Here is a 26,070-nt window from a genome sequence, read left to right as displayed (position 1 = left end):
CTTCAGTCTCACCTGTAAAACAGGGATGATAATAATAGTACCTACTCCATAGATACATGTAAAGCAATGGAATAGTGCCAGTCATAAAAAGTTCAATAAACTTTAGAATTTTTAAAAGCCAAATTCAACACAATACATATGAGCTACATATAAGCCTGAGCAATACATAATACTGACTATGGTAGCTCTAGCATTGTAAAGAATGGAAGGACAGGTTCAGAGATAAAATTAGGGAAAAGATCTAAATAACTAGCACATTAACCTTCTCCAACTGTAAGTAGCTGTGTTACCCATCTCAAATTTACAAATTTTCACAGTCTACTTATGGATGAATGCAGAATGAAGAGATATTTGTGAACTAGATGATACAAATGTAAAGAGTTATTGAATATTACCAGTGTGTAAGAAAATCTACTACTGAAAGTATTAGTCATACATACACAGACTGAATACAGTAAAATGCATACATATAACAGATCTAGCAGCTCGTATAACAATAAATTTTGTTTGTTTGTTTGTTTGTTTGTTTTTGAGACAGAATCAAGCCATCCGCTGGCCTCAGCTTCCCAGAGTGCTAGGATTACAAACCTGAGCCACAAAATTTAATTTTGGGTCGCAGATTGCTCAAGGTCAGGAGTTTGAAACCAGCCTCAGCAAGACCCTGTCTCTACCAAAAATAGAAAGAAATTAATTGACCAACTAAAATATATTTATTTATACAAAAAATTAGCCGGGCATGGTGGTGCATGCCTGTAGTCCCAGCTACTCGGGAGGCTGAGGCAGTAGGATTGCTTGAGCCCAGAAGTTTGAGGTTGCTGTGAGCTAGGCTGACGCCATGGCACTCACTCTAGCCTGGGCAACAAAGTGAGACTCTGTCTCAAAAAAAAAAAAAAACCAATAAATTTTACAGTGCTATATAATGTTTGTAGGACACAATTTATTGTTTAATGACCTTTGTCATTGTGCATCAATGAAACATGTTGCCTCTCACCTTCCACTATAAAAATGTCCCAAAGGGATTCTCACTGCTCCAGCCCTGCCTGTCTCACAAAAAACAGGTGAATCACAGTCCCAGGTCTTGTCCACTCTTACCCTCTCCCTCTCTTCCATTAGAATCAAAAGAAGCAAAACGTTGTATCCCTGCCACTCTGGGGAGCTTATGGCATCCAGTGAGGATTATAGTTCACAGACTACAAAGGACTTCAAGAATGCCTCAGTCAGGTTTTCTCTTATGTTCCAGATAGTACCAAGGAAATTCTGGTCACTTAATAATGTCTCTTAGAGGAAAAAGTCAGTATTCACCAAATTACCCCTCTTTGCTGCCAAAGAACAATGGGGCTTCAGTAATTTTCTCCTTTTAAAGCAGAAATAGATAGGGCATGACTTCAACAGTAGCAAAATGTCAAGACCACTCCAATGTGCACTTGTTCTACATCAGCATGTGGGCTGGTTAGCATAGCTCCATGCTTTGCCAGAGACTTCCCCTAACTCCATCCAACTGTTTAAAACTGAGAGCCACAGATGAGAAAATGGGGGCTCTCTACTATTCCCTTTCAACCTGGGAAAAAACAAAAACAAAAGCCTCAAATGTCTATGTCTCTTCATCATAATTGAAAGGACTAACTACCTGGTAAATTCCTTGGATTTACAAACTAGGGTCCTTATATTACTTATCAAGCATTTAGTAAACTCCCTAACGTAGAATATTCACAGGAAGTGCATTCAACAGTAACTGAATGATCATGGATGCTATGTAATTCCTATGTTCAACACAGGAGTGACTTGATAATTATATTTTAATATACTCTCTCAATCCTTATGAAAGATAAAAAATATACCACTAGTTTTTCCATTCCAGGCAATCTGTTAAAAGAAACCAACATTACTTATAAACAGATTCCGAGCTATCAGAAGGGTAAATTAAAAATATACTTGCATGTTTTGGATACATTTTAAAAAACCATTTGTCAGATTCTTGTTTTGGCAAGGTTCTCACCATTAGCCACATAACTTCTTGAGCTTAAAACAAATCTTTATATTCTACACCATCTTTGAATCAAATAATAAAGGCATCTGGCTCTTTAGCACTTATTAGTTATACACAACTTTAAGAAAATCTCAAAAATGTTTTTATATGTCCTATCTCTTTGAGCAAAAATTATTAACCAAATTCTCTATTTTTCTATCTTGAAATAGCCCTCTTGGTGGGTAAAAAGACTGTTCCGACATTACATGGCCTGATTATTTTTTCTAGAAAAGGACTTAAAGCACATAGAATATACTAACTCTAGAATAGTGCCCCCTATAAAAACCTAAATAAAGCAATAATATAATGTTAATTATTGAAAGGGAAGGTGATCAAGTTACTTCTGGAAAGATCTGGAGAAAAACTAATTTTATCATCTTTGTCATATACTTCCTGCCATGGAAGATCTCTAGGTCCATTTCTGAAAAAAAAAAAAAAATTGCGCACAAAGGTACCTGAAATTGTGGGGCGGAGGGGGTCTGTGTGCATATGTACATGTCTGAACGCAGAAGATTCAATCCCAACACTGGTGGCTAAAGAAGAGGAAGTAATTACTGAAACTGTTGATATATTTTATTTTGTGGCCATTATAACCAGCAGAGAGCCGGATAAAGGAAACAGAGATTATAAACAAAAAATGAAGGAATTTCTTCAAACTGAGGGGACTGAAACACTGCTTTCTCTCACACACACACACCACCCTGGTCATGAGCTTTTCCCCTGTAAACACCCCATGCTCACCTGTTACCCCTACCTGACCTGTGCCCCACACTGCCTTGAAGGCCAAGTAAATGTCAACTCCTTCTGAAGCTTTCCTGACCAAGGTCAGAATCCATCTGTCTTTCGAGCTCTAACATTCTGTTATACTTCTAAGATGCACCTATTACAGACTACACAGAAAAATAGCTCAATTGTATTTATGCTTAAGTTTTATCACTACAAGTAAATCACAAAGGCCATCACTATTTCTCCACATTCCCCAAAACTACAAACTAAGGCCTTGGTTTTTTCACTTTATTATATCCTATCAATACATAGCTCTGGCCGGGCGTGGTGGTTCACGCCTGTAATCCTACCTAGCTCTCTGGGAGGCCGAGGCGGGCGGATTGCTCGAGGTCAGGAGTTCACCAGCCTGAGCAAGACCAAGACCCCGTCTCTACTATAAATAGAAAGAAATTAATTGGCCAACTAATATACATATATAAAAAAATTAGCTGGGCATGGTGGCGCATGCCTGTAGTCCCAGCTACTTGGGACGCTGAGGCAGCAGGATCACTTGAGCCCAGGAGTTTGAGGTTGCTGTGAGCTAGGCTGGCCACGGCACTCACTCTAGCCTGGGCAACAAAGTGAGACTCTGTCTCAAAAAAAAAAAAAAAAAAAAAATACATACCTCTGATGGCAATAAGAATAATAAAGCATGTAAAGTTTTTGGCCCAGAGACCCTTAAATAAATAAATAGCCATGTATCCTACAAGGTCAAGAACCACCTGTGCCATATATAACCAACCATATTTTGGGTTTTAACCTTTCAATTCTAATTAAGCACTATATAATTTTCTCAGACTCTGAAGAAAACCAGCATTTCCCAAAATGGTGTCTTCTGGACTCCATTCTGTAGGATGCTAATAGATAGTCAAATAAATTGGGAGAATTAGGATTAAAACAAAGTTGAAACGGTTACTTTATGGCAGAACTTTTGCAGAGCTTTAATATGCTAATATATACTATAAATTTCCAAGATAAAATTCAGTTATGAAGTCTTTAATAAACGAATCTCAGCAAGATCCTGAGTTTGGAAAATGTTTCAAAAAAAATTTTTTTTAATTTTTTGGTCAAACTTACTGACTTTAGATTAACTTGTAAAAAAGTTCTTACCTGATATGTGTTGCAGGCAGAGATTCATACTGTCGAGACAAAAAGAGTTCCCTGTGTTTCAACTGATGTTTCTGTTTATCAGTCAAGTCTGGTTCAACTGTTGTTTCAGATTCTTCCTCAATTTCTTCTACAAAAATAAAATTCAAAGAATTCATTATTACAAAGCACATTATTTACTGGATATTAAGTTAGATCAAATCAATATTTCATTATTTTCTTCAAACTAATCAACGTTAAATTTACATATTTAAATGGCCAAATCAATTACAACCATAAAATTATAGGAGCCTCAAAAGAAGAAGAAAAACTCCAACTTAAAATGGCAGATAACAGAAAAATTAGCCAGGCGTTGTGCCACGTGCCTGTAATTCTAGCTACTTGGGACACTGAAGCAGGAAGATTGCTCAGGAGTTTGAGGTTGCAGTGAGCTATGATGATGCCACTATACTCTAGCCTGGGTGACAGAGCAAGATCCTGTCTCAGTTTTTAAAAAAAATTAAATTAAGTTTAAAAAAATTTAAAAATGGTAGATTTATCACAATAATACGTACAAATATGTCAGTTAAAAGTTACTTTAAAAAATGGCATATACCGGCCGGGCGCTGTGGCTCACGCCTGTAATCCTAGCTGTTGGGAGGCCGAGGCGGGCGGATTGCTCAAGGTCAGGAGTTCAAAACCAGCCTGAGCAAGAGCGAGACCCCGTCTCTACTATAAACAGAAAGAAATTAATTGGCCAACTGATATATATATATAAAAAAATGAGCCGGGCTTGGTGGCGCATGCCTGTATCCCAGCTACTCGGGAGGCTGAGGCAGAAGGATCACTCGAGCCCAGGAGTTTGAGGTTGCTGTGAGCTAGGCTGACGCCACGGCACTCACTCTAGCCTGGACAACAAAGTGAGACTCTGTCTCAAAAAAAAAAAAAAAAAAAAAAAAATGGCATATACCGTAACCTAAACATTTGTACCCCCATAATATGCAGAAATAAAAAAAATGGCTAGGCGTGGTGGCTCACACCTATAATCTTAGCTCTCTGGGAGGCCGAGGTGGGCTGATCACTCGAGGTCAGGAGTTCAAAACCAGCCTGAGCAAGAGTGAGACCCCATCTCTACTATAAATAGAAAGAAATTAATTGGCCAACTAATATATATAGAAAAACTTAGCCGGGCATGGTGGCACATGCCTGTAGTCCCAGCTACTGGGGAGGCTGAGACAGAAGGATTGCTTGAGCCCAGGAGTTTGAGGTTGCTGTGAGCTAGGCTGACGCCTCTAGCCTGAGCAACAAAGTAAGACTCTGTCTCAAAAAAAAAAGAAAGAAAGAAAAAACGGCAAATGGAATATATGCACATATCTCTTCTTCCTCCAATAAAACCACACCAAGATGACAATTAAAAGGTATTAACTGGCCAGGTACAGAGGCTCATGCCTGTAATCCCTGCAATCTAGGAGGACTAGGTGAGAGGACTGCTTGAGGCCAGAAGTTCAAGACCAGCCTGAGCAACACAGTAAGTCCCCTATCTTTATAAAAAATTTAAAAATTAGCCGGGCATGGTGGCAAGCACCTGTAGTCCCAGCTACTCTGGGGGCCGAGACAGGAGGATTGCCTGAGCCCAAGAGTTTGAGGTTGCAGTGAGATATAATTGGGCCACTGTACCCCAGCCTGGTTGATAGAGCCAGACTCTGTCTCAAAAAAAAAAAAAAAAAGAAAAAAAAAAAAAAAAAGAAATTATATTAACATTTCAATGACAATAAAATTGAAGCAACAAAGAAATAATTTCAACCTTCCCCACCAAAAAAATTTAGAAGCTGGAAAGTAGATGTTAAAAAAAAAAAGGTTAAACATTTAACAGAGAGCAGAGATAACCTATGCATACAGATAGAGAAACCATTAAGAAGGCAGGAGCAAAACCTCTACTAACTTAGTCCTTGAAGATAGCAAGTACTACAAAAAAAAAGAGGGGTGAGGTGAAGAAATTGAAAAGGGTTAAAAGCCTATATATACACAGCAGAATAACTGAATCCCAGAATACTGTATTTAAAAAGGGAATAATCAGAAAACAAAAAACAAGGTATTTTCAAATTTGATAACACAAATAAAAAGCTAATAGTAGGACTGGGAGGTGATGGTAAGGAAATGTCCCAGAAATTACAACACAAAGTCAAAGAGGAAGAATAGTTGAAGACCAAGATATAAAAAAAATTAAAGAACAATCCATGAAGTCCAACATCCCAAGAATAAAAAGTCTAGAATGAGACAATAGAGAAAACAGATTTCTTTTACTTCTTTCAGGGAGGAAAGATGAGGAGCATATACTTATCAAAGAAATGATTCAAGAAAATTTCCCCTCAATGAATGAGACTTGGAAGGACAGCCTTCCCTCCATTTGGGGAGCAAAATAAACTTTTCTTTCTTTAAAACTATTTTAATCTTCATGTCAAGAATTGTTTTTCACCCCACACTACAAGTTCCCAACCTAACAAGACTAGTCTCCAGAATTCCCTCAAAATACTTAATTCTTTTTTTTAAAGTTACAAGCATGAGAAGATTACAAAAGTTTATTTACATAAAGGTACCTCCAACTCAACTTTTAATACTTTGGGTAAAAGGGAGTTTACATAATATGCAAAGAAACTAGAATCAGAATAGAATCTATTTATGAATAGTAGCACTGTATGTAAAGATGATAAGAACAAAAATTATATTCAACCTAAAATTGTATAGTACTGAGAACAGAGAAAGAACATCCTTTCATTCATTCAAGCAATATTTATTAGGCACTGGTGACCATGGTAGCTCACGCCCGTAATCCTAGCACTCTGGGAGGCCAAGGCGGGTGGATCATTTGAACTCAGGAGTTCCACACCAGCCTGAATAAGAGTGAGACCCCATCTCAACTAAAAATAGAAAGAAATTAATTAGCCAACTAAAAATATATAGAAAAAATTAGCCGGGCATGGTAGTACATGCCTGTAGTCCCAGCTACTTGGGAGGCTAAGGCAGTAGGATTGCTTGAGCCCAGGAGTTTGAGGTTGCTGTAAGCTAGGCTGACTCCACGGCACTCTAGCCCAGGCAACAGAGTGAGACTCTGTCTCAAAGAAAAAAAAAAAAATTGATTAGGTACCAAATCAGACACTATTCAAGGTGCTGGGGATAGAAATGAACAAAATATTACTAAGAAAATACAATTCAAAGTGTCTATCGTTGGAAAGCAGGGCTGGAAAAGTCAGGAAACAAAGTTGTATGATAGTTTCTTTTTTCAAGACAGGGTCTCACTCTGTCACCCAGGCCGGACTGGAGTACAGTGGTATGATCATAACTCACTGCAATCTTGAACTCCTGGGCTCAAGCGATCCTCCCACTTTGCCTTCCAAAGTGCTGGGATTATAGGTTTGGGCCACTGCACCTAGCCACAATTTTTATATATTCTTACTTCAGGACCTAGGATCACAGAAGGGATTTCATCAAATATAATCCCCTCATTGTAGCAGTTCTTTCTGAATTGTATGTGGGTGATGAATGGGCTGTGTCAGATCTTTTGTACTTTCAAACTTTTAAAACTAAATTGAAAATGAACCTTAAAAAGTCATTTAGAAAAAGACTCACCTAGTTCAAATAAAGAATAAAGCAATTTAAAATTCTTTGAATGTTCTTTTTAATGAACTACTCAAAGAGAAATACAGCACTAAAGGAGCCATTTACTTTCAGGTCTAATAACATTTCACCAGTGGAGATCAATAAAGTTATAGCTGTATTGCCGCTATTAGCACTAGAAAATATCACCTACAAAATTATACTCTTTACCTAATTAGGATTTGACAAATTGTTGTTCTGTAAGACATAGCTAACTGAATTATAATGCATACCCTGTGGAGCTAAAACAGCAACAAGCTCTACAACTAATAGTAACAACTGTAAACATTACTTTCTTATACAATCCTTTGGTTCAGAATCAATGAAGTCCAACCTGACCAAAGATACAACTCACCACAATAGCACCTGTCATTATCAAGATCACTGACGAAATCCCATTTTTTAAAATTTACTAGTTAAATTTCATTTACATATTTCTATATATTTGCACTGGCTTCTAAGCAAGAATGAATGAGTTCCATGCCACTAATATCCTAAAAACATGGAACAGTGGCAAAAATTAGCATTTAGACAATGAAAATTTTTTAAAGACCAAATATAACTATCATCACTGAAAACCACATATATCATAACACCTCTATAATTTTTTTTAAGAGTTGGGGTCTTGCTATGTTACCCAGGCTGGCTTTAAATTCCTAGGCTCAAATGATCCTCCCACCTTAGCCTCCTGAGTAGGTGGGACTACAGGCACGTGCCACCACACTAGGCTTCTAGAGTTTTTATAAACCATTTTACGAAGCTTGATAAACACCAAATTTGCTGTCTTCTGAAAGTTATTAAAGTAGAAGTTGAGTGCTACATAGTAATAGAAGATATTGAACATCAAATTATTTTCTGAATATTCTTTACAGTTGGAAAAGTTGCAGTACACATAGTTTAACAATAAGGCACTGGGATCAGGAAGGGGAGAAAAAATACAGAAGGAAACTGCACAAAGGCATTGTCTGAAGTTTTAAAGGGAGATATATCACTATACTTATATCTTCTGTTTTAGTTGCATGTGACATATAATGCATGATCCACCAAGTCTCCTGTATATTTGAAAGTTGTAGACTGCAGGATTAAAAAGAAGCAAAGGCCACAAAAGCTCAGCAAAGCTATTACACATGCAAGCTGAGAAGAGACAGAATAAGGCTAGCACTAACAATGTCCAGAAAGCAGGGTTAGAGAAGAAATCCAACTAGCTGAGCAGTCTGGAGTGTACAAGCATCTAGCTCTAGGTTCTGGGAGATTAGTCTCTGCAGTAAGTCACAATGAGGACTCAAAGTTTTAGAGATTAAGCATGTGATGTACACAAGGTCAGAGTAGGGGACTGATGAATTAAGGTACCTGAGCAACAAGGAGGAGCTATTACTCATTCTAGGTAACTTAAACTGAAACTGAGTATTTTTCATAGCAAATCAGAATGACAGCCCCTTGTTAGTTTGGGGAAGGGAAGCAGTTGGGAGGAGGAGAATCTTCCACAGATTATTCTCAAGCATCCTTAGGCCTCTATTTTAATGAAATATCACTCTCAGTGATTAGATGTTAGCTGATACAAACCATACAGAAAAGCAGGTGGTAAAAAAATGTGTCTATAGATGCATTTAACAAGTATCCAAATGTTTGAAGGCATATTATCATGCTGAAAATAGCTCAGTATTGATGTAACTCAAGTCTGCCTGGTAAGAAAGAAAAAAAGTCCTCAAAAAAAAGAAAAACAATTTAAATAAAACTAGAATTTTTATGACAATTGTGATTTCAGGGAACTATATGAATGAAGAGAAAGAAACAACCTGCCAGTTTAAAGGCAATCAATATACAAAAATCAATTATAGCCAGGTGTTGTGGCTCATGCCTGTAATCCTATCACTCTGAGAGGCCGAGGCAGGTGGATTGCTCACCTGCGACCAGGAGGTCAGGAGTTTGAAACCAGCCTTAGCAAGACCCCGTCTCTATTAAAAATAGAAAGAAACTAATTGACCAACTAAAATATATATATATACAAAAAATTAGCTGGGCATGGTGGCGCATGCCTGTAGTTCCAGCTACTCAGGAGGCTGAAGCAGTAGGATTGCTTGAGCCCAGGAGTTTGAGGTTGCTGTGAGCTAGGCTGACGCCACGCACTCACTCTAGCCTGAGCAACAAAGTGAGACTCTATTTCCAAAAAGAAAAAAAAAAAAATCAATTATATTTCTATCACTAGCAATGAATAATCTAAAACTGAAAATTAAAAAAAATTCCATTTGTAACAATTAACTCAACATGGGTCAAAAAGCGAAATAAGAGGTAAAACTATAAATATTTGCAAATCATGTAACTTGTAAGGGTCTATTAGCCAGAATATACAAAGAACTCTTACAACTCAACCATAAAAACACAAAGCAGGCCGGGTGCGGTGGCTCATGCCTGTAATCCTAGTGCTCTGGAAGGCCGAGGCAGGTGGATTGCTCGTGGTCAGGAGTTCAAAACCAGCCTGAGCAAGACCAAGACCCCATCTCTGCTATAAATACAAAGAAATTAATTGGCCAACTAATATATACAGAAGAAAAAATTAGCCGGGCATGGTGGTGCATGCCTATAGTCCCAGCTACTCGGGAGATTGAGGCAGCAGGATTGCTTGAGCCCAGGAGTTTGAGGTTGCTGTGAGCTAGGCTGATGCCATGGCACTCACTCAAGACTGAGCAACAAAGCAAGACTCTGTCTCAAAAAAGTAAAAAATAAAAAAAGACAAACCAGTTAAATAATGGGCCAGGGACTTGAGCAGACATGTCTCCAAGAAGATATACAAATGGCCAATAAGCACATGAAAAGATGTTCAACATCATTAGTCACTAGGGAAATGCAAATCAAAACCATGAGAATATTTTATACTTACTAGAATGGCTGTATTCAAAATAACCAAAATAAGTTTATACTAATGGGATAAAGTCACTCCATTTATATGAAATATCCAGACATTCACAGAGACAAGGGGAAATGGGGAGTGATTGTTAATGGATACAGGGGGGGGGTTGTAGATAATAAAATGTCTTGGAATTAAATAGTGATAATGGTTACACAAGTTTGTGCACTGAATTGTACACCTTTTTAAAGGAGTGAATTATGTGACATGTGAAATAGATCTTAATTTTTTTAAAAAACTAAACCCACAAAAGATGGGGCAAAAATGAAAGGCAAAAGGTCAGCAAAAGATGGATAAATTTTAGTATAGTCATGTAATGGTGCACTCACTACTCAACAGCTAAAAGAGAATGAGTTAATCCCCATACCAACATAGATAGATCTCAAAATCTTGATACTGAGCAAACAAGCAATTTTTAGAAAAACACATGACAATACCTTCTATATTTTTAAGATACAAAAACAGTGACACACACTGCTTTAGCAAAAACAGGAAAACATGAGTGAAAAAATAAACCCCATCAAATTGTTTTTTTTAAGACAGCAACTCACCTATGGTAAAACTAGGAAGGGAATGGAGTTGAAGGGGTGTAGTTACGGCGCTATGAGAATCTAAAGCAAATATGTCAACATACTAAGAGACTCAAGATGGGTAGTAGGCACTATATTTTTCTCACTATTCTACTTCCTAAAAGTATTGCAAAATAGTTTCCAAAATAAAAAGAATGAATAGGATCCAATTTCTTGTCTGCCTGTAACTAAACTCTAATCGATACTAAACTCTGTTGTTTTCCTTAATGGAGACAACCACTGAAGTCGATAATCATTTCTTTACCTTTCTTCCTACTCTCTATCTCTTATCATCTTGCTAAAATATAAATTTCAACTAGAATTCTGTATAACATTGATCAATTTCTGAAACCACACAAATAAATCTTGATTTTGAAGGTGTGGGGGGGAGGAGGACCCAGTGACTCAGGAGGCTCAGAGGATTGCTTGAGCCTGGGAGTTTTAGACTACAGTGAGCTACGATCATGCTGCTGAACTGTATACCCTGGGAAACAGAGTGAGACTCTGTCTCCAAAAAAAACCATGAAAGAAAGGAGCAAACTAGAAAAATGCAGCCTACAAAAAAATCACAATACAGAGAGCAAAAATGTCATCACAAGTCATACAGGCTCTGGAAAATCTGCAATATACTCTTGAGAGTATCAGCTGTAAAACGGCTAAATAATACCTTAGTATTATTACAGAAATTGTTTTGATCTCACAGACCTCTTAAAGGATTTAAGGGACTACTGACCTATGCAAAAGAAATCTTAACTGAAAATCTAACATAAACAGAAAAATAAAAACTGGCTGAAAGCAAGGTTTTGTTTTTTTTTTTTTACTTAACTGGCTTTAAGAAACGGTCACAGAAATTTTATTTTCACGTTGTGAAATACAATGACTCATAAGTTGTTCTATGGCAAGTTAGGATCCCATCAGAAATTTAAGCTATTTCTGCTTTAGATTTATTCAAAAAACACTGCAACTGGCAAAAGCTGCCCAATCTTATAATAAATTCAGAGTCCATCTGGAATTTTATACAACCTTAACATACCATCATGTGAATTTCCATTTGCTATCAATTTTAAAACTTAAGAAACAAAATAAAAAAATTAGAAGTAACCAAATTATCCAGCACCAACACAGCACCATCCTCTCCAATTCATTGACGACACAGCAGCCGGCATCTTTCTAAAACACAACTTACATTTCTCCCGTTTTGCTAAAAAGCCCTCAATGGTTTCCACTCACCCACCATTGAGGTAAAAACTAAATGTTAGTTGTTTATGTGGACAAATGACAAGCTTTTAATAAAAAACAAAAAAAGAAAAGAAATAATTAAAATAATAAAATTTTAAACATTGAAAAAAAAATAAAAATAAAAACAAAAACTAGGCCGGGCGCGGTGGCTCACGCCTGTCATCCTAGCTCTCTGGGAGGCCGAGGCGGGCAGATTGCTCGAGGTCAGGAGTTCAAAACCAGCCTGAGCAAGAGCGAGACCCCATCTCTACTATAAATAGAAAGAAATTAATTGGCCAACTAATATATATAGAAAAAATTAGCCGGGCATGATGGTGCATGCCTGTACTCCCAGCTACTGGGGAGGCTGAGGCAGTAGGATTGCTTGAGCCCAGGAGTTTGAGGTTGCTGTGAGCTAGGCTGATGCCACAGCACTCACTCTAGCCTGGGCAACAAAGCGAGACTCTGTCTCAAAACAAAAACAAAAACAAGGCCGGGCGCTGTGGCTCACGCCTGTAATCCTAGCTCTTGGGAGGCCGAGGCGGGTGGATTGCTCAAGGTCAGGAGTTCAAAACCAGCCTGAGCAAGAGCGAGACCCCGTCTCTTAAAAAAAAAACAAAAACAAAAACAAAAACAAAAACTAAATGTTAGTGGTTTATAAATCTCCTAACAATCTGTCCTGCCATATGTTTCATCAGGACCTATGTCCTCCTCTCCACCCCATCCCCAGCCAAAAAAAGGGAAATCTATTGATGTGTCTACTAATGTGTTCTGGGGCTAGTTAGCAGGAAGACATAAAAGTCCTGCCCTGATTGTGATCACAGTTCATTCTGGATTCGAAACAAGAATATACACTTTCAAGTGTAATAAGTCTTGCAGAATTACATGGGGTGCTCCAGAAGTATGGCTGAGGTGACTCGCACAGCTTGTGGGTGAGCCAGCAGAGGCTTGTCTGAAAAAACGCAGTTTACGCCAGCTGACGCTAGAAAGGAAAAGGGGAATGGGGTGGGGCGGGAGATATATCTCTGTATTTTACTCTCAATTTCACTGTGCACCTAAAACTGCTCTAAAACAATAAAGTCCTCAATAAAATAACTTTAAAAAGAACTGATCCACAGCAACAAGCAAAGATGAATGCCATAGACATGGGTGATGACTGAAAAAAAACACTGAGGCAAGAAAAAGCATAAATGCTGTAAGTATTCCATTTGGATGAGGTTGAAGATCAGGTAAAAGGGCCGGTACAAGGGGGCTCACACCTGTAATCCTAGCACTCTGGGAGGCCCAGGCAGGCAGATTGCTCGAGGTCAGGAGTTCGAAACCAGCCTGAGCAAGAGCGAGACCCCGTCTCTACCTATAAATAGAAAGAAATTAATTGGCCAACTAATATATAGAGAAAAACTTAGCCGGGCATGGTGGCGCATGCCTGTAGTCCCAGCTACCCGGGAGGCTGAGGCAGGAGGACTGCTTGAGCCCAGGAGTTTCAGGTTGCTGTGAGCTAGGCTGATGCCAAGGCAATCACTCTAGCCTGGGCAACAAAGCGAGACTCTGTCTCACAAAAAAAAAAAGACCAGGCAAAAAGAACAGAGGGAAGGAGACAAAACTATACAGGTATTAGAAAGTTTCTCTATCTTGATCTGAGTGGTAGTAATATATATATATAAATGTGAAAATCTGAGAAAAGTTATCGACCTGCATACTTTAGCCACTTTATTGTGTTTTTATACTTCGATGTAAAATTTTTACAACAGAACTAGGATTTCTGCATCAGCCAAATATGGTAACAGGGACCAGATATAGCCTCCTATCTGAAACCAAAACTATATAAATAATTAAAAAGCAGAGAAAATACATGAAACATCAGTTTTCTCAACACTGGACCACTAGACCACTGGATATCAGGCAATGAAGAATAGTGATCCCTGGGGGAGGGGGGAAAGGGCATTTATTAAAACCTTAAAATCTGTACCCCCATAATATGCCGAAAAAAAAAAAAGAATAGTGATCCCTGAAAGATGGAAAACAAATGAGGTGAGCCCTAATACTAATCCTGCTTACTATCTTGAGAAAATTTCCAGATAACAATACAGGGAGGGGAAACCGAGGCAGAGGCTAAAAGATTTGCTGAGTTGGAGAAACAAACCTGAGAAAAAAGTGAAATGAAAGCAACTAGAAATCAGAAGACAGAGTACCAGAGAAGAGGGAGCTGAACAGAGAGGAAACCTGGAATTCTGCATATAGAAGGATGATGCATGTACAAATGATGCATGCATGTGAAATACCAGAGGCCAGGGAAAGAATCATTGGAAAGAATAGAAGGAAGCAGTGCCCAGTGTTCACACAGGACTGTGAACAGTATTTGTTCTCACACAGCCACAATGGAAAAACTCACAGTTCATGGTGTACTGGGTAGAGTACACAGAAAAATCTTGCCTCGGTAACAGGGAATAATTAAGCCCTAGACTATGCACTGCTCCATACACACTTAACAAATCATAAATGCAACAACCACAGATCCAGCTGTCTCCAAGTAACTTAACTGCATCCCAGAGCAAAGTTCAAATTGGTTTATAAGAATACAAAAAATATCCAGGATGCAAAAATAAAATAAAATTTATACTGTCTGCTTATATACCTATTAAAATGCCTAAAATTAAAAAAACTGATCATACTAAGCTTTGGCAGAGATGTGAAAAAGCCTGAACTCTGCTACACTGCTGATGGGAATGTAAAACGGTAAAATCAATTCTAGCAAACAGTTTGGAAGTCTCTTTAAAATGTTGAAAATAGCACTAAGATAAAACTATTTCCACTCCAGCCCAAGAGAGAAGAAACATACACCCATATAAAGATTGTATATGAAATGTTCATAACAAATTTATTCATAATAACCAAAACATGGAAATAACCGAAATGGTCCCCAACAAATGAATGGGTAAACAAACTAGTATATCCATGCAATGGAATTGCTACTCAGTAATAAAAAGGAATAAATCATGGAGAGTTATCCTACTTAGCAATGAAAGGGATGAATCATTGAGTTATACACTTAATGAACCATTGATACATACTGTGTTCATGGATTGGAAGACTCAATATTGGGGGTTTTTGGTTGTTTCATTTAGTATTTTTTGTTTTGTTTTGTTTGTTTTAGAGACAGGCTGGAATGCAGTGACTATTCACAGGCACAATTCCACTACTGATCAGCAAGAGAGTTTGACCTGCTATTTCTAACCTGGAGTGTTTCACCTTCCTTAAGCAACCTAGTGGCCCCTCCATCCCAGGAGGTGACAATATTGATGCCGAACTTAACACAGACACCTGACTGTGGTATAACACACTAAGCCCAGAATTCCTGTGCTCAAGTGATCCTCCTGCCTCAGCCTCCTGAGTAACTGGGACTACAGATATATGCCACCATGTCCAGCTAAAGACTCAATATTGTTAAGACGTCAATTCTACTTGAATTGATCAATGAATTATACAAAATCTCAACCCAAATACCAGCAGGCTTTTCTTTAAATAAAAAATGAGCTGGGCCCGGTGGTTTACACTTGTAATCCTAGCACTTTGGGAGGCCAAGGTGGGAGAATTACTTGAGGCCAGAAGTTCAAGACCAGCCTGAGCAAGATAGAAAAATTAGCTAGGTGTGGTGGCACATGTGCCTATAGTGCCAGCTACTTGGGAGGCTGAGGCAGGAGGATCGCTCCAGCTAGCAGTTTGAGGCTGCAGTGAGCTATGATGATGCCACTGGATTCTAGCCTGGGAGATAAGCAAGACTCTGTTTCAAAGAAGAAAAAAAAAAAACAGACCATGCCCAATGGCTCACACCTATAATCCTAGCACTCTGGGAGGCCAAGGTGGGCAGATTGCTCGAGCTCAGGAGTTTGAAACCAGCCTGATCAAAAGCGAGACCCCGTCTCTACTATAAATAGAAAGAAATTAATTGGCCAACTAATATATATAGAAAAAATTAGCCAGGCATGGTGTCGCATGCCTGTAGTCCCATCTACTCGGGAGGCTGAGGCAGTAGGATCGCTTGAGCCCAGGAGTTTGAGGTTGCTGTGAGCTAGGCTGTCGCCACGGCATTCACTCTAGCCTGGGCAACAAAGCAAGACTCTGTCTCAAAAAACCCTCCCAAAAAACAGAAAATGACAAGCTGTTATAAAATTCATATGGAAATGCAAAGGAACTACAATAACAAGAACAACTCTGAAAAGGAGAATCAAAGTTGGAGGGCCGGGCAGGAGTGATGGTTAACAACTATAAACCTAGCACTTTGGGAGGACAAGGCAGGAGGATCACTTAAGGCCAGGAGTCTGAGACCAGCATGGGCAACGTAGCCAGACCCTGCCTCTACAAAACAAAAAAATTAGCCAGGCATGATGGTGCACCTATAGTCCCAGCTATTCAGGAAGCTGAGGGAGGAGGATCACTTGAGCCCAAGACTTTGAGGTAACAGTGAGATATGATCAGGCCACTGCACTGTAGCCTAAGTGACAGAGCTAGACCTTGTCTCTAAAAAAAAATTTTTTAAATAAATAATAATTTTTCAAAAGTTGGAGCACTCGGCCGGGCGCTGTGGCTCACGCCTGTAATCCTAGCTCTTGGGAGGCCGAGGTGGGCGGATTGCTCAAGGTCAGGAGTTCAATACCAGCCTGAGCAAGAGCGAGACCCCGTCTCTACTATAAATAGAAAGAAATTAATTGGCCAACTGATATATATATAAAAAATTAGCCGGGCATGGTGGCGCATGCCTGTAGTCCCAGCTACTTGGGAGGCTGAGGCAGGAGGATCGCTTGAGCCCAGGAGTTTGAGGTTGCTGTGAGCTAGGCTGACGCCACGGCACTCACTCTAGCCTGGACAACAAAGTGAGACTCTGTCTCAAAAAAAAAAAAAAAAAAAAAGTTGGAGCACTAACATTACTTGATGTTAATAAGTATCAGAAAGCTATAATAATCAAAAGCATGTCAGTGGCAAAAAGACAAATGGATCAATGGAACAGAATAGAAAGTCCAGTATAAAACCACACAAATATGACCGACTGATTTGACACAGGCACAAAAGCAAAAGAAGGGGAAAAGACAGCCCTTCAACAAGTGTGGTTAAAACAACTGTATATACATTCACCAGATGAAAAAAAGAGAAAGAACTAGGATGTGTAACTCACAGGGATTTAAAAATTAAATTTTACAAATAAACTAAAAACAGGTAACTTAAATGTTAAATCTAAAACTATAGAACCAAAAACTAAAAGAAAATACAGGAGAAGCCTAAGTTCTGGAAAAGTAAGAAAGTAAAATTGACAGAGACTTTCAGGAAGTTTCTTTGGGAACATTTATTTGAAAGTCTTTAAAACAGCCAGGCACGGTGGCTCATGCCTATAATCTTAGCACTCTGGGAGGCTGAGGTGGGAGGATAGCTTGAATGAACCCAGGAGTTTGAGGTTACTGTGAGCTAGGCTAATGCCACGGCACTCTAGCTGGACAACAAAGCAAGACTCTGTCTCAAAAACAAACAAACTAAAAAACTTTAAAACCTATCCAGAGTCTCTGATCCACTCATTCCACCAAAAGAAACAAATACATGAGACAGTATTTACTAAGATATTGACTAAAGCATTTTTCTACCCATTTTTCTGATATTCAAACTACTAAATAATCTAAACTAATTATACAATGGTACAGTCCATATAAAGTTGTGAATTATGTGATATACGAATTATCAATATAAGAACTATGGGGCAGGCCGGGCGCAGTGGCTCACGCCTGTAATCCTAGCTCTCTGGGAGGCCGAGGCAGGGCGGATTGCTCGAGGTCAGGAGTTCAAAACCAGCCTGAGCAAGAGCAAGACCCCCGTCTCTACTATAAATAGAAAGAAATTAATTGGCCAACTAATATATATAGAAAAAATTAGCCGGGTATGGTGGCGCATGCCTGTAGTCCCAACTACTCGGGAGGCTGAGGCAGGAGGATTGCTTGAGCCAGGAGTTTGAGGTTGCTGTGAGCTAGGCTGACACCATGGCACTCACTCTAGCCTGGGCAACAAAGTGAGACTCTGTCTCAAAAAAAAAAAAAAAAAAAAGAACTATGGGGCATACCATACTATAGGACATAACCTTTTTCAAAGCTTTAAAAGCTTGAAAACTAAAAGTCAAAAAATCATTGTTTACCATGGACTAAATGGACACAAGACTCGATCACAGGGTACAGGATGACAACTACGTTTCCTTCGGCCATTTGCTACAGTACATTTCCTTCTGAGAGCCTTTCACTGACAAGCTTAATCATTTCTAAAAATTTCTTATAATCCTGTCATCATTTCCTATTTATAGTAATTTATATGAAAAGATTTACAGTCATAAGCAAGTTTTTAAGAAAAAGTCTTTTCAAATAAGTAAAAATATGGAAAACATTTTCCCAAATGTATAGAGTGGTAAGTAATCTTAAAACCACCTAAACAAAAGAAGAAATGAATTTGCTGCTTAAACTATAAAACCCAACAAAGGAGTCAACCATATTAGACCTTAATTTCAAAAAGAATTGTACAAAAACAGAACATAAAATTTTTTATTTTGGCCAGGCACGGTGACTCACGCCTATAATCCTAGCACTCTGGAAGGCTGAGACGAGCGGATTACTCAAGGTCAGGAGTTCGAAACCAGCCTGAACAAGAGCCAGACCTCATCTCTACTAGAAATAGAAAGAAATTAATTGGCCAACTAATATATATAGAAAAAATTAGCCGGGCATGGTGGCACATGCCTGTAGTCCCATCTACTCAGGAGGCTGAGGCAGCAGGATTGCTTGAGCCCAGGAGACTGAGGTTGTTGCTGTGAGCTAGGCTGATGCCACAGCACTCACTCTAGCCTGAGCAACAAAGCAAGACTCTGTCACAAAAAAAAAAAAAAAGTTTTAAATTTTGTTACTTCTAGGGATCTCTTTCCAACACCTTAACCCTGAATAATTTTTCTACCAAGTTGAAACTAATTACTGTCAGGAACTGCAGTTTCACCCACATGAATTATCACTACGCTTAGACATAGTGGTAATTTGGCTAGCCAGCTATTTTTATGATCTTACAACATATAGACTCACAAATCCCTACAATATGAAATTGTTCCTGCAGGTTTAAAAACTGGTAAAAGAATTACAAACATGGATACATGGAATACTGAGTGAAGATAAAAATTTGTGAATAGAAAGTGGCATGTTGGTTGGTCCCAGTGCAGTGGTGTTTACAACTAATTAATCACAACCAGTTACAGATTCCTTTGTTCCTTTTCCACTCCCACTGCTCCACTTGACCAGCCTTAAAAAAAAAAAAAAAAAAAAAGTGGCATGCGATGTACTCAGAGGCTATGGAGCAGCGTCTAAGCTGTTGCCAGCGGCAAGCAAAGCTGAAAAGTGGGGCCATTACACAGCCATGTCCATTCTCCAAGTTCCTAGGTGTCAAGAAAGGGGTTGGGGTTGTCAGCTAATGAATTCTAATATCATGGATTGAGGTTTCAAGTGACCATGTCCAACTTCCTGCCTGTGGGAGGCAACTGAAAAAGCATGCCCCTAGCAAAGCTCTAGAGAAGACTTCAGAGGTACCAGCTTCCCATGTGGGTCAGTTCTCTGTGTTATTGTGAGAGACCTCCAGCCTAAGGTCTTGTCCTTCAACCTTTTTATCATTTTGTAAGCACCAAATTCCCAGTAATACATTAAATCCACATTGGTTTCGGTTTCTTTCACTGACTCTACCTAGTTTAAAAAAAAAAGATACCATTTTCTGCATGTTTCATACTTTGCCATTATTCATTTAATTACTCACTTAATTCTTACAACCATCCTCATGACAGGAAGGGTAATAAGGTAGAAAGCATGATCAAGCCCCTTGTAAAGATGAAGAAACTAAGGCTCAACAAGGCAAATTAATCTATCCAACAAAGCCAAAGTATACAAACATAAAATGGAGTATAGAAACATTTATCTCCTCCAAAACACATTTTAAAGAGATAAATAAAATATACAAAAGCAGCAATCAGGCCAGGGGCAGTGGCTCACATCTGTAATACCAGAGATCTGGGAGGCCAAGGCAGGAGGATCACTTGAGGCAAGGAGTTCAAGACCAGCCGGAGCAACATAGGAAGACCCTGTATCTACGAAAAATGTTTAGATTAGCCAGGTTTGGTGATGTACACCCGTAGGCCCAGTTACTTGCAAAGCTGAGACAGGAGGATGGCTTGGGCCCAGGAGTACAAGGTTGCAATAGGCTATGATTGTGCCACTGCACTCCAGACTGGGTGGCAAAGTAAAACCATTATCACAAAAAAAAAAAAAAAAAAAGAAAAGAAAAACAATGAGAAGACAGCATACTAGTCCAGTTATGTAATCTTGGACCTAACCAAGGACTAAACTATTAATATAAAATACAGAGGGTTTAATTAGATTATGTATAAGGTCCTTCCAGGTCTAAAATTCTATGGTTTAAAATGCTAAATGAAAAAATCACTTTGGGCCATCTAAATAAGGCCCAATACAGACAGGGTGAAGAGGCTCACACCTATAATCCCAGCATTTTGGGAAGCTGAGTCAGGACTGCTTGAGCCCAGGAGTTCAAGGGCAGCCTAAGCAACATAGGAAGACCTCATCTCTACAAAAAATTTAAAAATTAGCTGGGCCTAGTGGCACACGCCTATAGTCCCAGGTACTTGAGAGGCTGAGGCAGGAGGACCATTAGAGCACAGAAGTTTGAGGTTACAGTGAGCTATGACTGTGTCACTGCACTCCAGCCTAGGCAACAGAGACGTTGTCTCAAAAAGAAAAAATAATTTTCATTCTGTAAGTCCACAGACAGTAATGAAAAAAAAGATTTTCATTCAACTTGTAATGAAAATATAAAACATGAGCATTTATTTTTCCAACCCACAAATTAAGCCATACAATTATAGAAGTTAAGCTAACACACAGAGCCTTTAAAAATGCTTAAGAATATCTAATTGCTGGAATGCCTCATTTAATGATCAATAAGCAATGTGACATCGATTTTAAAGTATTAATAGTACTTGCTTTGTTTAAAAAAAAGAAACCATTAACATTCAAAAGACCAGATCGATAAGAAAATGGGTATCATAAAACATAATTAACTTGTCAAATAATAAACCTTTTTAATATTTATAGTTGATAATAATCTAGCTAATGAGACACAAACTTACCATAACTGCTAATTATAAATGTCATTCACAAAAAAATTATGAAATAGCAAGAGAAAAGTGCCCTTATAAATGAAAGTTTATTACTTTAATGTTGTGATAGAAAATAGATTTTATGTCAACTCCAATGAAGTGATAATTGCTGCCTAGAAAGGACTGATAAATGTCCCCAATGGCAGAGTAAGGGCTCCCTATCTCAGATTAGCCAGTGTGGGTTCTGGATTCGAAAGGACAGTGTCAGGCTGACTGATGTCTATATGCCTACACACTTTATACATCAAGAAACAATAGGCTATGTTCTCAAAATGTAAAACTTTATAGGAAAATACAACAGATATCCAAATATCAACTATTTTTACCTTTATCTCGCTCCTAGTTAAATTTGTAATTGAACTGCAAAAATTAGAAACAATAAACTTTTCCAAATGCTGAGGTGTTGTTCTTTTATTCATCCTTCTCTCTTAGTATTACTCTTAGAAGTACTAAAATTTGAACAAATGGCCAGAACGAATCACAAAATAGATACAATTGAATAGAAACCTTAGACGAAAATATTCATGAGTGGAACACAAGTGAAAGGTCCTCTCCAATTCCAATACATTCACCAAAAATACATAGAAGGGTTATATTTCTGGTAAAATACCAAAATGTAAAATTCAAAAGGAAAAATCATGTTACCTACAAAACAACAATCAAGCTAACCATCAGACTTCTTACCAACACTGGAAACCAGAAGACAAGCAATTCTTCAAAATTCGAAAAAGAAACAATTTTGAACCAAAAATTCTATAAGGAGGCAAACTAGTATTTATGTGTGATGTAAAATAAAGACAGTTTTTAAGATATGCAAAGATACAGAAAATCTACCACCAACACACTTCCTGAAAAAAATTTAGATGAGGACATATTTCAGCAAGAAAAACAATGTAATTCAAAAATAAAGGTAACTTGGACACAAGAAATAGTGAAGAGTAAACAAAGGAGTAGGCTGGGCCCGGTTGCTCACGCCTATAATCCTAGCTCTCTGGGAGGCCGAGGCAGGCAGATAGCTCAAGGTCAGGAGTTGAAACCAACCTGAGCAAGACCAAGACCTATCTCTACAATAAATAGAAAGAAATTAATTGGCCAACTAATATATATAGAAAAAATTAGCCGGGCATGGTGGCGCATGCCTGTAGTCCCAGCTACTCGGGAGGCTGAGGCAGCAGCATCGCTTGAGTCCAGGAGTTTGAGGTTGCTGTGAGCTAGGCTGATGCCACAGCACTCATTCTAGCCTGGACAACAAAGTGAGACTCTGTCTAAAAAACAAACGAGTAAAACGAAAATAAAAATCCTTAAAAATAGCTATGTAATGTAAGATGAACTTACACGTAAAATACAATGGACTTACATGTAAAAGCACTTAGAATACTGTCTGAGGTCGGGCGTGGTGGCTCACTCCTGTAATCCTAGCACTCTGGGAGGCTGAGGTGGGCAGATTGCTCCAGGTCAGGAGTTCGAAACCACCCTGAGTGAGAGCGAGACCCTATCTCTACTAAAAATAGAAAGAAATTAATTGACCAACTAAAAATATATATACAAAAAATTAGCCGGACATGGTGGGGCAAGCCTGTAGTCCCAGCTACTTGGGAGGCTGAGGCAGGAGGATCACTTAAGCCCAGGAAATTGAGGTTGCTGTGAGCTAGGCTGATGCCACCGCACTCACTCTAGCCTGGGCAACAAAGTGAGACTCTGTCTCAAAAAAAAAAAAGAAGAATGTCTGCTGTCAAGTGTTAGCTGCATTATTAAATCATGATTGTGGCCGGGCGCTGTGGCTCACGCCTGTAATCCTAGCTCTTGGGAGGCCGAGGCGGGCGGATTGCTCAAGGTCAGGAGTTCAAAACCAGCCTGAGCAAGAGCGAGACCCTGTCTCTACTATAAATAGAAAGAAATCAATTGGCCAACTGATATATATATATAAAAAATTAGCCGGGAATGGTGGCACATGCCTGTAGTCCCAGCTACTTGGGAGGCTGAGGCAGAAGGATCACTCGAGCCCAGGAGTTTGAGGTTGCTGTGAGCTAGGCTGACGCCACGGCACTCACTCTAGCCTGGACAACAAAGCGAGACTCTGTCTCAAAAAAAAAAAAAAAAAAAATCATGATTGTAATTTAGTAAAAATCTAGACTCTTTTAAGTCTTATGGGATCTGGGGGGAAAAATAACCTAGACCTAAATGTTAAGCTAGAGGACAATGAAAGAAGAAAGTCTAAGCTAAATTTATTTTCATGTTCTAAGGGGAAAGAACTGACAGAAAAATATATGGCTAAACATATCTGTTTAAAGGTAAGGGTTTCCTCTTTAGTTCCTTTATTGGGTTACCTAAAGGTATATTCTTTTCTCCCTACAAATTAATTTAGAAAAAGTCAAACAACATAAAATAGGCAAAGAATATAAACAAACAATTTGCAGAGAAGGAAATATAAGTGGCTTTTAAAACATATAAAAGATATTCCACCTTACTCAAGAGAAATTTAAAATAAAACTATATCAAGGCATCATTTTTCACCTATACTAAAGATCAAAAACCTTACAGTAGGCCAGGCCAGGTGGCTCACGCCTATAATCCTAGGACTCTGGGAGTGCTGAGGGTGGAGGATCGCTCAAGGTCAGGAGTTCGAAACCAGCCTGAGCAAGAGGGAGACCCCCCCTCTCTACTAAAAATAGAAAGAAATTAATTGGGCAACTAAAAATATATAGAAAAAATTAGCCATGCATGGTGGCGCATGCCTGTAGTCCCAGCTACTAGGGAGGCTGAGGCAGAAGGGATCACTTGAGCCCAGGAGACTGAGGTTGCTGTGAGCTAGGCTGGTGCCATGGCACTCTAGCCCAGGCAACACAGTAAGACTCCGTCTCAAAAAAAAAAAAAAAAAGACAAACCTTACAGTAAACTATATTGGTAAGGGTGGAGGGGAGAGAATAGGCATTCATTCATTACTATCAGGCATATTTTGGTAAAATATCTAAGGAGAACAATTTGGCAATTGTCTATCAAAATTACAATGCATAACCTTTTTTTCTTAAAGATACAGGGTCTCAATATGCTGCCAAGATGGCAGAGCAGTGACTACGCACAGGTACAATCACAGCACGCTATAGCCTCCTGGTCTCAAGCAATCCTTCTGCCTCAGCCTCCCTGCCAGCGGGTGCTACAGGCGAGTACCACGAGGCCCGTTTACAATGCATAACCTTATGACTCCACAATCCCAATCCTAAAGATAGATGCTGTATTCCCACATGTGCTAGATGACCCATGTACAGTTAGACACCACATAACATTTGTCAACCAAATGCATATACAAACATGGTCCCATAAGATTATAATAAAGCTGGATGGATCGTTCACAGTCAGGAGTTAGAAACCAGCCTGAGCAAGAGCAAGACCCCGTCTCTAATAAAAATAGAAAGAAATTAATGGGTAAACTAAAAATATATAGAAAATTAGCTGGGCATGGTGGCAGGCACATGCCTGTAGTCCTAGCCACTCGGGAGGCTGAGGCAGAAGGATCGCTTGAGCCCAGGAGTTTCAGGTTGCTGTAAGCTAGGCTGACGCCAAGGCACTCTAACCCAGGCAACAGAGTAAGACTCTGTCTCAGAAAAAAAAAGCTGGAAAAATTCTTATTGCCTAGTGACATCGTAGCTGTGGTCACGTCATAGCAACAAAGCATTACTTATGTGTTTGTGGTGATACCGGTATAAAACTAAACTACTCCACTGCCAGTCAAATAAAAATATAGCACTTACAATTATATACAATACATAATACTTGACATTGATAATAAATGACTGTTATTGGTTTATGTATTATACTATACTTTTTATCATTTTTTTTAAAGTTAACTATAAAACAGCCTCAGGCAGATCTTTCAGGAGGTAGTGTTATCATAGGAGATGACACTTCCATATGTGTTACTGCCCCTGAAGACCTTCCAGTGGGACAAGATGTAGAGGTGGAAGACACTTATACTGAAGATCCGAATCTTATGTAGGCCCAGGCTAATGTGTGTATTTGTGTCTTAGTTTTAAATTTAAAAATTTAATGTATAAAAACAGGTATGTTTTAAAATAGAAAGAAGTTTACAGAGTAAAGACATAAAGAAAATAATTTTGTACAGCTGTACAAAGTGTTGTGTTAAAGAGCACCAAAAAGTTTTTTTAAATTTCAGTTTATAAAGTAAAAAGTTATAGTAAGCTAAGAGTAATTTATTATTAAAGAAAGAAAAATTTTATTAATTTACTATAACGTAAGTGTACAATAATGTCCTAGGCCCTCACATTTACTCACCAGTGACTCACTGACTCACCCAGAGCAACTTCCACTCCTGCAAGCTCCATTCATGTTAAGTGCCCTTACAAGTGTTCCATTTTTCATGGTTTATACTGTATCTTTACTGTAACTTTTCTATGTTTAGATTTCTGCAAATGTATCTCTGTCATTACATGATGCATGACTGTACTCTGCAGAACTGATTGATAGCAAAACATCCTAATTATTCTCCTTTCCTGATTAGGAAAAAAAACCCTAATCCTCCACCAATGCCTAGTGGTCTGATTACAATGCCTCAAAGTGTGGAACACCTTGCAGCCATGAGAACAAAGTATAGGTATGGAAG

General features: G+C 38.7%; 2 protein-coding genes across 6 annotated transcripts in view; both read right to left on the bottom strand.

Annotated features, from left to right (window-relative positions):
- Positions 1 to 26,070, bottom strand: part of MTA3 (metastasis associated 1 family member 3) — a 174,028-nt gene that overhangs the window by 114,605 nt on the left and 33,353 nt on the right. For all 5 annotated transcript variants that reach the window (XR_012918547.1, XM_012756600.3, XM_020288595.2 and 2 more), the window contains one exon: positions 3,902 to 4,028. Coding sequence is in view for 4 of the 5 variants with exons in the window: in XM_012756600.3 (XP_012612054.1) it covers positions 3,902 to 4,028 (127 nt within the window). In the remaining variant the exon portion in view is untranslated. The remainder of the gene's footprint in view (positions 1 to 3,901; positions 4,029 to 26,070) is intronic.
- On the bottom strand, positions 19,582 to 25,829 carry LOC142870003 (zinc finger protein ENSP00000375192-like). Its single transcript, XM_076000500.1, has 4 exons — positions 25,812 to 25,829; positions 24,139 to 24,348; positions 22,984 to 23,056; positions 19,582 to 19,622 (listed from the first exon to the last, which is right to left on the bottom strand). Exons 1-4 carry the CDS (start codon positions 25,827 to 25,829, stop codon positions 19,582 to 19,584), a joined length of 342 nt encoding a protein of 113 aa, XP_075856615.1.

Source organism: Microcebus murinus, chromosome 3 (genome assembly GCF_040939455.1).
Source record: "Microcebus murinus isolate Inina chromosome 3, M.murinus_Inina_mat1.0, whole genome shotgun sequence".
NCBI classification, from domain to species: Eukaryota; Metazoa; Chordata; class Mammalia; order Primates; family Cheirogaleidae; genus Microcebus; species Microcebus murinus.
The sequence above is the reverse complement of the archived record's forward strand: the minus strand, read 5'-3'. Positions and strand labels throughout refer to the sequence as shown.